The sequence below is a fragment of the Otolemur garnettii genome, unplaced genomic scaffold (genome assembly GCF_000181295.1).
Source record: "Otolemur garnettii isolate 467f Iridium unplaced genomic scaffold, OtoGar3 scaffold00004, whole genome shotgun sequence".
NCBI lineage: Eukaryota > Metazoa > Chordata > Mammalia > Primates > Galagidae > Otolemur > Otolemur garnettii.
Window position 1 is genome coordinate 9,447,747 of NW_003852399.1, and position 13,369 is coordinate 9,461,115.

General features: G+C 38.5%; 1 protein-coding gene across 1 annotated transcript in view; it reads left to right on the forward strand.

Moving 5' to 3' along the window:
- MRPL13 (mitochondrial ribosomal protein L13) overlaps positions 1 to 4,498 on the forward strand; it is a 38,609-nt gene extending 34,111 nt beyond the window's left edge. Inside the window, exon 7 of the mRNA XM_003782376.2 lies at positions 4,213 to 4,498. Within this exon, the coding sequence (XP_003782424.1) occupies positions 4,213 to 4,234 (22 nt within the window). The 3' untranslated portion in view covers positions 4,235 to 4,498. The remainder of the gene's footprint in view (positions 1 to 4,212) is intronic.
- The last annotated feature ends 8,871 nt before the right edge of the window (positions 4,499 to 13,369 follow it).

The following is a 13,369-nucleotide window of genomic DNA, read 5'->3' on the forward strand; positions in this document are numbered from 1 at the left end:
CTGTTGTTATTTACAAGTATACTAAACCTACATAATAATTATCTTTTATTCTAGAACTTTGTAATTTTTTATTTCCAATGAAACAGTGACAACAAATTAGGGCTAACTTAGAATATAAATTTATCCATCTCTGGCAAAAAATTAAGCCACATTTCAAAGTTTTAAACATTTAAGCAATCATATATGAAAAGCAGTGTACTAGATGCCAGATGTCTTGTGTTCTTGAAAATTGTTTATTCTAATGAGGAGATAAGATAGGTACCAATGCAAAATAGAGTATATGTGTAAGCAACATTATCTGACAGTTCAATCTTGATTAATATAATGTTGTCATATACGGGTTACCAACTTTCAAAGGGCCTAAAACATTTATTCAGTACTAAAGCTCCTTGGACTACAGTTTAATCTTTCTTCGATGGTAGTTATGAAAAAAGAGCCAGGAAAGTTACTATTTATCAAATGGAGTCCTGTCTAGCTAAGAAAGAAGCGTGTGTGCTTCCTTCTGTTAAGCACAACATAGTGTTACAAATTTCTTACTGAAGATGCTTTTTTTGCTTTCCAGCACCTTCAGTAGTCATCCTGTCTTGTGAATAGCTCTGTCTCTGGTCTGAGTGTGGACCTTGCTAGTTAGAGTGTGGACCATGAGCCAGCAGTGCAAGACGTGGAAGCTTGTCAGAAAGGCTGCATCTTGAGCCCCTGCACTCACTGAATGAAGTCACAACCTGCATTTTCACAAAAGCCCAAGAGATTTGTATGCCCACTGAAATTAAGAGGCACGGGGTATAAATGGCCCTTCCCTCCCCTTTCTCATATTATCTTGGATTTCCTTCTTTGGTGGAAGCAATAGAAATGAATTGTTTGTGTGCTTTTGTTTCTGTTTGAGATTGAGAGAAATAGAACCATACAGTGTAAAAACCTCTTTCCCACGCAGAGGGACCTCCTGAAGCTGTATAATACCACTAATTGCCTACGGTATGAGCTGATGTTTCTAGATATGCCATATCTAGACATATGCCATGTCTCTGCCATGACACTATTATTCTCCCCCACTTACCTCCCCCTAGAATCAAATTAACCATCTGCATAACATCCTGATTACTTCAGCAGGAGAAGGAAAGGATGAGTTTGCAAACAAAGTGATGTTTTCAAGGCAGTCACTGTACTCCAATGACAGACACCTTACCAGGCATCCACCTGTGCTAGGCACTGCGCTAGTTGTTGGAAATAGAAGATCAATCTTTTGGGGGCTCTACCTTTAAAGGGACTGTTAGCCCATTAGGAATTATAGAGAATAAGATGGTGCTTGCAAGCAGTGAAGTCAGAGAGTTTACACTCCAGCCCCTGATGTTTACTTCCTCACTGTGTGTGTATCCTTAGACCAGTTACTGAGCCACACTCTGAGCCTCAGTTTTCTCACTGTAAAATGGAGATAATGACAGTGTGTTTTTGACAGAGTCATTGTGAGGATTAATTAAAACAATGCATGTTCAGGAGGTAGAGACCAACCTGAGCAGAGTGAGTCCCTGTCTTTACTAAAAAATAGAAAAAATTAGCCTAGCCTCGTGGTACGAAATCCCAGCTACATGGGAAGCTGGAAGCAAGGGGATTGCTTGTGCCCAGGAGTTTGAGGTGCATTGAGCTATGATGATGCCGCTGCACTCTAATCAGGGCAACAGAGCAAGGTTCTGTCTTAAAAAAAAAAAAAAAAAAAAGTAAAGTAGTTATTACACTAACAGGCATTCAGCATGTGTTATTTACAAGTAAGAGGGAATATAATTTGAGAAACATGGTAACAGAAGTGTGAATCAAGTTCCCTGGCAGTCGCATAGAAAGAAGTGCAGCCTAGGTTAGAAAGGAAATGTTGTAGAGAGTTTGCCAGAAGGTAAAACCTTTGAAGTGGATATTCAAGTTTTCCAAGCAGAGAAAAGATTAGAAACATTCCAAGCAGAGGAAATTTCAAATGCCCAATTCCAGCATTGTGAACATTTTTATCTGGATAAAAGTAAACAGTGTGGAGTGACCAGGATACAGAAAACTAAGGTGTAGAAAGAATGACTCAAAAAGTTTAACTGGGGCCATGTCATGGAAGGTTATTTGTGAAATTCTGAAATGTTTGAACTTTGAGAAAGTAAGAGAGGACCAATGAAGATTTTTAAGCAGGGCCATGTGATTCAGAGAAGTGAGATGGAAAAAAATGCATCTATGTTAGAGATGCTCCAATTTGTTCTCTCTTTCCTCAGCTCTCCTAAGCACCAGACACTGGTTTCTAGCTGGATGCAATAGTTGGATTTTCTCATATTCCAAAATCAATCTGGTATTCCCTATTCTGAAAAATAGCACGGCCATTCACTAACTTCATCAAGTTGAATATTCGTAGTCATTCCTGGGTCATCGTTTTCCAGGGCTCCTTCCTCCATTATCTCTCGCCCCCTCTCCATTCCACCTACCCTCTGCCCCAGTACTCCTCCTTCTGAAATTCTAAGTGGGACTTTACTTTTCACTCCTCACTATTACAGTTCTGACGGAGCCCTTATTTTCAACTTCCTTTAAAAAATATTCTTGAAACAACTTTGGACTTCATTAGTCCTTTATTGCTTTGAGCTCAGTATCCACATTCCATTCACATACACTTCCAGTTTTACCTCTGAATCTTAATCTTTAATCTGAAAACAGCTGGTGACTGCAACTAACACATTTAATTTTATTGAGTGGAATTGCAGAGATTTCTTGTGGGACATTATCTTAGAAGATTTCTTCCTAAATCTGCCACCTTCTTTGCAATTACTTGAACCAGCTGGATGGGAGAATAAATTGTTACTTAAAATGTACTGGTTTTTCTTGACAAGGAACTGCTTTGATTGTTTTGAATCTCTTACTTACCAAAGGTTGAAAGGGTATCCTCCGAAGCTGTTGGAAATGATCATATCAAGCTGTCATTGCCCAGATTTTGGATACAGTGACAAGAACACTGTGATAAAATTCTATAATTTACCTTCTATGTATTCCTGATACAGTAAAGCATATATGGCTGGTTTTCCAGATGGGTACCTGTATCTCTCAGGGTTTATTAGCAAACAGTTTTAAACTCTAACATGGTTCTCTCAGCCAGAGAGTGGACTTTGGTCTTCTTAGCTGTTCTATCTTTTGAGTATTCAGTTTAAGAAAACACACTGCACATGTAGAAAGGGACTAGATAAGTTGTTTCCAGGCAGAGTTCATCTACTTTTAAAAGGAACCCAAACTGTCAAGTATTTTTACTGCTGTTTTCAAAAATACCTACTTAGTTTATTACTACGTTCTTACAGAAAATACCATATGAGAGCCCAGTATATACAAATATACAATTGAAAAGTTAACAGAACACTTCAAAATGTTTTGCATTTTATAGGATTCTATTCTTCATTTTCTCTGTTATAATTTAACATTTCCCTGAAAAGTATCCTTGTTTTAATTTACTACTAGAAACAAGTTTTAGATATGATTAATCCTATAAATATAATAAATGAAGAAAAAGTTATATGTGTATAAATAAAATATCAAAGGCTGATGTTTATGTTTATTTTATATGTGTATGTATAAATATATATATGTATATGTCATATTGATAATTAAACTTAGCATGTGATAAAATAATATAAATAGTAAAATTGCTCCTTCAGAATTTGCTTTTGTAAGGTAAATTCATATCTTTGTGTGAATTTTAAATATGCTTGAAGATCACAGTAATTCTTTCAATAAGAGGGCCTTTATGAAGCTTTTTAAAAATAGAACAGAAAAATCGAATTCAAGTTATTAAGTTGCTAAATACATTCTTATATAGGCAAGGTAGTGGCCTATATACTTGCAGAAAGACTTTAGAATTGTCACTTAACTGTTACAGTTTATGGAGATTTGGCTTCAATGTATTTTACTAAGAATTTAGATACTGTTTGTAGATATTTCTTGGTGAACAATTATAGGCATTCCCCAAGTTACAAACAACTGACTGACATACAACTTGCACCTACAAATGGAGGCTGCTATAGGTAATCGGTAAATGTACCTGTTTCAGCTTACATACAAATTCATCTTAAGAACAAACCTATAAAACCTATCTTGATTGTAGCCCACGGACTGCCTGTGCTTTATTTTAAATTAGAAAAATAATCTTCCTTCATCAAGCAGGTGAAAGAGAAATCATGATTCATGAAAGTATTTTATTTTGTCTTTCAGACCTGAAGATTACCGGCTATAAGAGAATGAAAATTGCAGAAAATAGCAGGGAGGTGACTGAAACTTTCTTCTGCTGAGTGACTCTAAGCTACAGGGCAGAGTACAAGAACCGCTACAGCTCAGCACCTCGTACAGGTGCTGAATATTTGTGAGGAAAGGTCTGGAAGGATATTCCTTCAATAAGAAATTACAATAAAATATACTATTTAATAGAATTGTTTTATTATGTAATCTTACTTGAGTGTTTTACATGATAATAAGAATAAAATTGCTTACCTGGTTAACTTTTCAATTTTGCATTTAATGAATAAATAAACCGTATCTATAACCGTTATATGTTATATCCGTTATATCTATAACCGTTATATGTTCCCCCAAAATTCACATTTTTACAGAGACAGAATCTCTCTCTATCACCCAGGGTAGAGTGCTATTGAGTTATAGCTCACAGCAACCTCAAAGTCGTGGCCTCAAGCGATTCTCTTGCCTCAGCCTCCCAAGTAGCTGGGACTGCAGGCACCTATCATAGCACCTAGCTAGCTTTTTTATTTATTTTTAGATACGGGGTCTCACTCTTGCTCAGGCTGGTCTCAAACTCCTGAGCTCAGGCAATCTACCTGCCTCTGCCTCTGCCTCTGCCTCTGAGAGTGCTGGGATTACAGGCCTGAACCACCATGCCTCTCACTGCCTGCCCTTTTGCCACTGACAGTGTATGTAACAACCTGATCTGTCCACACCCTGAGAGCACAACCACAAGGAGCCCATTAAGAATTAGAGCTCCCTATAGGGGATTCCATCATGGAGGAAGGCAGGCCAGTCGGATCCTAGAATAGCAGCTCCTATTGAAGGAAAGTGAGCAGAAGGAGCAGAAGGGAACTTTCAAAAAGTAATGATTCTTAAGAAAAGGAACCCTAATTATTCCTAGAATTGAGTGGGAAGCACAAAAAGCTAACATATATTTTCTGTTACTATATGTGTCTATAAAGTGCTAATTAGTGCAGATAAATGAGAACTCAATCACCAAAATTGTATTTGTTGATAAGCAATTTTTCCCTAGGTGACGATGGGTTGGATACTACCAGATAAATGTGAGAGCATCATGACCTGGGAAGAAGATACAACACACCTTACCTCTCTTACCTCATTTTATCCGAGTGCACTACCTCTGTGATTTATCCCACTGTATTACAACCTTCCATACTTTCTCAGTAAAACATAAGTGGCCTATTATAGCTAGCAAAGAAAAAGCCTTAAGTATTCCAAAGTTTTGGCATAAAGAGAAAATGTGATGTTGTGAAAGCCAGTGAGCCTAAAGTAATCACACCGATGAACTTAGCAGGCAACACTAAAGACAAAAGAAAAGATTAACTTCCCAGTAATCTTCAGCTGTCCAGAGAACTGGGAACTGAAAAGTACTTGCAGTAGGTTGAAGATAACTATAAACCTCATGCAGCATTAATGCACTGTGTGTCATGATTTCATTTGGAGCCACACAAAAAAATTATAAAAGGGAGTAACTAACAAAGTTATATTTCTGTTATAAGCCAGTTTGAAGGAATGAAAAACAGGACAGTAAGCCACAGCTATCTTCCTGTTGCCTATATGTGTTTTCTTTCAAGACGTAAGCACTCAAGTCTTCTGCCCATTTTTAATAGGGTTGTTTTCTTGTTACTGAGTACCTTGAACATCTTACATATTTTAGATCCTAGCCCCTTATCCAATTTGTGGTTTGCAAGTATTTTCTCCCAGTCTATGGGTTATCTTTTCATTCTTAATTGTTTCCTTTGCTGTGCAAATACTTTTTAGTTTGATGCAATCCCAATTGTCCATTTTTGCTTTCATTCTCTGTGCTTTGTGGGCTAAACCTACACAAGAAATCATTGCCTACGCCAGTGTCCTGGAGAATTTTCCTTGCGTTAGTAGTTTTACAGTTTCAGGTCTTACACTTAAAGCTTTAATTCATTGTCTTGTATTCACGTGAAGGGTGAGAATACTTGTATTCACGTGAAGGGTGAGAATAGGGTCCATGTTCATTTTTCTGCATGATATCCAGTTTTCCCAACATGATTTATTGAAGAGACCGTCTTTTCCCCTGATTTGCATTCTTGGCACTCTTATCAAAAATTAATTGACCTTCAGTGTGCATTCATAGCTCAGCTCTCTGCCCTGTTGCATTCATCGATATGTCTGTTTTTATGCCTGTGTCATGTTGTTTTGATTATCATAGCTTTGTGATATATTTTGAAATCACGTTGTGTGATGCCTCCAGTTTTCTTTTTGGGCAATATTTCTTTGGCTATTTGGGGCCTATTGTGGCCCCATGTGAATTTTAAGATTGTTTTTCCTGTTTCTGGGAAGAATGATACTAGAATTTTTGAAAGGGATTGCAGCTGTACATTATTCTGTGTAGTATGGACATTTTAACAATAGGCTTCTAATTCATGGACATAGGATATCTTTCCGTTTATTTGGAAACAAGACGTGTTTCCTAGAGGTGTTTATAGTGAAAGAGTGTGGTTTTGAGCTATGAGGAATGGCCTCATATGAGCTATGAAGAATTTCTAGCTTCATGGAAGAAAGAGCATAGATCTTTCATAGATATCTGTTCTCAACACAAAGAAGGACTATTTAAGGTGATGGATATGCTAGCTAGCCTGTTTTGATCATTCCACAACCATGTATTGTGGAATGTGTTACACGTATTAAAATATCACATTGTACCCCATAAATATATATGATTATTTGCAAGAATAACTTTTTAAAAGAACTATGATCTTCTTCCATGAAGCTAGAAATTCCCCATAGCTCATGTGAGACCATTCCTCATAGCTCAGAAGCTACAATCTTTCATTGTAAGCACTTCTAGGAAATTTCTGTATCTTGTCAAAATAACATCCTATATTTACTATGGTAATACTTTATCAGGAAATTATGATGTTTAGAACTGTGGTAGCTTTTTTTTTTTTTTTTACCATATACTGACAAGACTTCAAGTTTTTAGTTTTTTGCCCCAAATCCATTTTACCATAGCCTTGTTATTTTTGGAATGCAAAATTCCATCATGCAGGATTTTTAAGAATGCAAATATTACATTACAGGACAATCAACTGTACTCACTGTAATTATTGGCTTAGCACGCCCCCCTGCTAGTCTGATTTCTCTCCCAGAGTCCTAGCAGTTCTCACCTCCCCAACTACAGAACACAGGGCCACAGGGAAGATACTATACAGTAAGTCTGGTGTGATGTCTGGGTTGGAGTAGGGAGCATCTCACTCTAATGCTTCCTAAACGATCATTTAGCAACTGTTGTCAGAGTCTTCCTCATCTCCAGGCATAGAATACCTCAGAGTTTTAATCATGACCTAGCACATGGACCAAGATAAATCTAAGTTTTAAAGCACTCTTTACAACTATTCTTTGCCCAGACTTCTATCCTTTCCTTATCCTAATTCCTCTCTAATGCAAAATGGCTACTAGCAATTATGATTGGTGAGAGTAATAAATAACATCTCTTGCTTTAGACAAGCTGAAGCATATGCTGGCCCAAAGCCTTGGTTGATGGTGGTATATATTTGTTTCTTATAGCGAGAGGGTCTCAATATGTTGCCCAGGCTGGTCATGAAGTCCTGGCCTGAAGTGATCCTTCTGCCTTGGCCTCCCAAAATGCTGGTTTTATCAGTACCACACCCTGCCTAATCCTACCATCTTTAAAAGAGATGTAGGGCAGAATTTTCTACTTAATAAGAGTTTTACTGAGAAGGTTTAATGTGGATGAAGGAGGTTTTCAAAATTGCATGGACACTGCAGTTTATCAGATTTCTACTATAGTTTCTCTCCTTTTTTGCCGATTCCCTCTAAGCCAGGTGTAGACACTGTCACTATGTATATAACTCACCTTTTTTCTATGCTGCAATTGACTGATTTGTTTTCCTAACTTCTCTTGGAAAAGGGGGTTAGTACCACCTTCAGCCAAGAACAACATTAACTCTCCAGGTCTCTCCTGGCTAAAAATTTCCCCATGGAACAGGTAGCAAGGTCTGAGTCTACAAAACCTAGAAGCCCCGGGAGAGATTCTGCTGCCAATCTCTACAATGCGGAGTTTGCATTGGATAGAACCCTATTTAAGAAGGCCTGATCTTTCCAAGACAGACATTAAGGCTCCATTTCAACTCAAGGTCTTGCAGAGGAATAGTATTTCTCCCATTCTGCCCAAAAACCTAAATAGGAGGGTTGGGTAGTTGCAGCATCACTACTGCTCAGAGCTTCACCTTAGAAGAACGTGTATCTGAGATTGACTACCTATAAAGCTTACAATCAGCTCCATCTGAAGGCCAACTTTTATTAAAGTAGCTGCTGGAAAGGTGAAGATCTATTTTCCACGTGAAGACAGCACAAACAAGACCTCTGACGGAGGCACGCATTTGTATCAGTGCCATCTGGTCCACGGAAAATTCTGATTTCAAACAAATCTTTGTTTCAAGACTGAACTCTGCTTTCACTTTTCCATCCCAAAGTTAATACCTCTGAAAATCTTGCAAACATTGCTAGAAGACTGTTCTGTTTGCTGTGGGACACCTGTGCTATTAGATTGATGTTATGGAGCTCCAGCCCTTCCACCTGTATTAAGTTGTTTAGAATCAACCCTTTGAAATTTTGATACCATTTGGCATCTTCTTTAGCAATCACAAAACTTAAAAAGAGTTTAGCTATTTAGAGAAAATTCTGAGTAGAAAGCTTCTGTCTCTTACTTTTTGGCAAAATCACATAGTTCAAATATTTGTATAACCTGCTAGAAGATTATTACTAGTTATTTTACTACCAGAAGGCTGTTACCAGCATAATGTATGCACAGAGCCAATGAATCATGGAGACATGTGAATATATGTGCTCTTCAGAAAATGTAATCTGCAAGTCTAAACCTTGCTGCAGAGATGAAGTAGCCAACTCTCAGCAAGGGAGCAGCTGCTACATGTCTTTCAGTCATTCAACCAGCATTCATGTCCCACAAACTATCATAGGTGTTTGAGACGAGTATGTGAGTTAAAAAAGTTTTCTGTTACCATGAGATATATTTTGGTGAAGAGAGGCAGATAACAAACACGTATGCAATATTTAAATGATATGAAATGTAAGTTATCGACAAGTTATGTTAGTAGGTATTGTGTGGGATTTCTCAGCTATTGCCACAATAATCCCCCATGACACCACTCAAAACTTTTACATGGTTATTGTTATTTGTTTTTTCTCATGCGCTCACCTCCTCCAAACTGTAGTTGGGTCCAGGTCTAGCCCATGTGGCCTTGGCCTTCCGTAGGCCAGCAGCTACCTGAGGCATGGTCTCAGGGTGAAATGCAGAGGACAAGAGAGTGATCCTAACTCGGCAGGTGTTTCAAACTTCTGTTTGCATATGTGCACTGACACATTCCACAGGCCAAGGTAAGTCAAAGTCAGGGGCTCGGGAGGTAGTCACTTAGCAGAGAGGTGGTGGAAAGGGGTGTCGTCAGCGCCACACACAGGACAACAGCCAGCACGCAAATTGGAAGTACAAGCTTGCAAGAGGCAAGCCACCTCTGCAATGGCTATTTATTGAGAGGATAACAGGTGTGGGGAGTGCCCAGCAATCACGTACAAGGGCCACGTGCTCAAGGATCGCCACGTGCTCTTTCCCCACAGACTCGACTCCCACACTGAAGCACCACAAATGTTCAAGGTCCAACACCTGCTCACTAATGAGTGACCCATCTCATCTCATTCCCAGAGCACTGAGCTACCTGAGGGCTTGTCCCTGGCAGCAAAACATCTCTGGGCTTCGGGCGGCACCTGTGGCTCAAAGGAGGAGGGCGCCAGCCCCATATACCGGAGGTGGCCAGTTCAAACCCAGCCCCAGCCAAAAACTGCAACAACAACAACAAAAAAAAACCCTCTGGGCTTCTACAAAGGGGTAGGATTGAGTGGATTTTAACAAGTTAAGGAACATATGCACAAAAACTCCAAGATGAGTAACGAAGCAGGTGATTTCTTCTAAACACATCTGATTGTGCTGCAGTTAGGGCCTCCTTTGATAGGCATTATTTTGTTTTAAATGGGTAAATGTTAAAATTTACAGAAATGGTGTACAAGCCACAATCTGGTACCCAGAAATGTCATTATTCATCTATGTAGAAATATCACAGCCAAAACTGTCAGCCTGTTTTCATACTATCCTGCTGCTGGGCAAAGGCGCTGCTGAGCTACTGGTCACTTTTATCAGCCCCCATCCTTGAGAGCCATCTTTAGTTGAGTCAGTATAATCCCAATTCCTTCAGAAAGTACCTGCAGACACATGGACAACAGATAATATTTAAGGAGACGACAAGTAAACTTCCCTAAAGCTGTAGAACGTGTACAAATTCTTACTGCCCCCTGCACAGTCAGCTTTTGAATTGCATCCAGTTTTCTAGCATTTCTGTTGCTCACAGATTAGAGCTGTGGCTCTCTACAGATTTGATAAAATACATTCATACTTGGGAGTGGATTCAGAGATAGAACATGCTGACAACACTCCAAGAATATGAGCAGGCAGCCGGCGTCAAAGGAGATTTCATTAGTAGGATGTCTACTTGTGGTGTCCAACTCTGATAACTGGAATGTTTGTTAAAAAAAAAAAAAAACCTTTATTTGTGAAGTTCAATCCTTTCAGCCTCCAAACTTTCCAGTTCAAAGGCATGCTAACAACATACATATGAAACAAGGACAGGTAAAGTGAAAAGACATGAACTTTGAAAAACCCCAATTCTCCTCAATGTATCTATTCAGTAGTTGAACACATTCAGATGATAATGATTTCTCAGAGGGAAAGCTGAACTGGTTGACAGTTTTGTAACATGGTGTTTACAGCTTAACCAAGATTCAGTTTTATCAGGATTCACTGAATTTGGGTCAGATCATGGGATCCCCCAAAAAAAGAGATAAATGTCTTCAATAATTATATTTCTTTTTTCTTATTTTTGTTTCATTACCATGAAGAATTCGTTTTATATCTTAATATATTTTTACTAATCTGGATTTCATTGTAGAACTTATTTTAAGGTAGGTTAGTAAAGTTGAATTTTGCTGTATTGCTCGTGGATTTTTTTAATCAATAATGTAAATGAAATTAAAAATAAAATGTGATTACTGTGGCCAACATGTTTTTATTACATAGTAAGATACAGAGAAAAATTGAACCATTAGTAGCTACATTTATAAATGTTATCAGAACAAGTAAATCATTCTACCACTCCTGAGAGTACATTTAGTCTGTTATCCCTCTTATCCTGCTTTTAGAATTATCGTTGGCTACCATATCACTATTTTTAAAAACATCATAACTTTCCATTCTAACTGACGTAGCATTGGAAACAGTGATGGAGAGGGCTCATTTGCTCTCGACAAGCTCAGTATAGGGAACTTATCCCTGATGACTCTCTTTCCTTCATTCAACCGTATCCCTAATTATGATGATATTAACATGGTAATATTTTTTAAACTCAGACTTAGTGTAAAATATTTTGTGATTTTCCAATAACGTCTTAAGCTTCTATGAGCATACCCTTGTTGCAAAATAGTTTTCAAACAATATGGAGATATGAAACATTAACATTTAAGGGAAATATTTTGCTTTAAAAAGTGAACACTCCTTATAACCCCACATCCAGGAGGTAACTGGATAAGTGCTGCAGTTGATTCATTCCATTTTTTCAGTATGGATAGATGCACAGAATAATAGCTAACTACTATACATACTGTTCTCAGATTCGCTTTTTTTCACTGAATGGTATATTTGAATTTCCGGGTCAGCCAAATTTTAATGAAATGATTTAGCCACATAACTAATGTAAAACTACTGCACGTATATTCCTTTACTTCATTTTAGTTAATGGGAGAGTTATTCTAAAGAGCATAGAATAGCCAGGCTTTGTGGCAGAGCTCTCCACAAGGGGCTTGCCTAGCGCAAACGAACCCTTTCCATCAGTGTTTCCAATGCCACATCAAATTAGAATGAAAAGTTAGGGCTTTTTTAAACTAAATATTTTGGTTCATACCTTGGAAACCTCCATGCTGTATTTGAACAGCCCTTCTGACTGGGGACGAGCTCAAAGGGATTCAGCCCTCCCCAGCTGTCCCAGCTACCTTAGTCACCCAAAATTATTCCTCCCTGCTTCATCCTGCTCAAGTCCCTATCTGCCACTAAAAATGGACTTGAAAAAAAAGCAGAAAAACCTCAGAGCGAGTGTGCCATTCTAAAGTCATTCTTTCTCTGCACTCAAGTTTCTGTCTCACTTAACGAAATTACCAGTCACCTAATATCCCAAACTTGAAATGCTGAAACCATTCTTACCTCCCTGGTGTCACTTTCCTGGATCCCGCCAGTTATCAAGTTTTGCCCCTAATACTGTTTCAACAGACCTTAGAGCTGGCTCTTCCCCTTCTTCCCCCTGCAGTGTTGTGTCCAGACCCTCATGGAAACTGCTGCAACAGGCACCATGGTATGTGCAGACAAGGGTGTGTAAACTTTGGGGAAAATCAGAGTTAGAATCTTCTAGTTAGAATCTTCTTTGCCTCTTCTACGTAACTGCTATCACCCTGGACATGCTACCTACTTTCCACGTTCCAACATTTGTCCAAAAAGGGAATACCTACCTTAAGTTGTGAAAATCAACTTAACACAAAATGCCCAGGAAGTCTTCATTAAATGTCTTTTTCCTTCTTCAGTCTTTGCCCATCCTAGGCTATCTTGTATCTATGAAAATGTGCCCCACATAATAACTCCTATAAATCATTCACCTGCTCACTGACTTCCTGTTGACTTCAGGTAGAAATACGAACCTTTTAGCAGAGAATTGACCTTTCACAACCTGTTCCAAGCTCCCTTCCCCACATTGATTTAATGGAGAAAGTTCAGGAACTCTCACAGACGCTCGAGCACGTGGCTGAACCCATGGCAGAGATGCCAGATGCTAATCTTCATCTCAGAGGAATGAAGAACAGTAAAAAGAACAAATAGTCTGATGGATGGATAGAAAGTATGCGTGGGTAGATGAAAGAATACATGAAAACGTGAGTAAATACATTTAGAGGGAGACAAGGTTTCAATTCTTTGCTTGCGTCTGGAATATTTAATAAATCTGAATTTTCA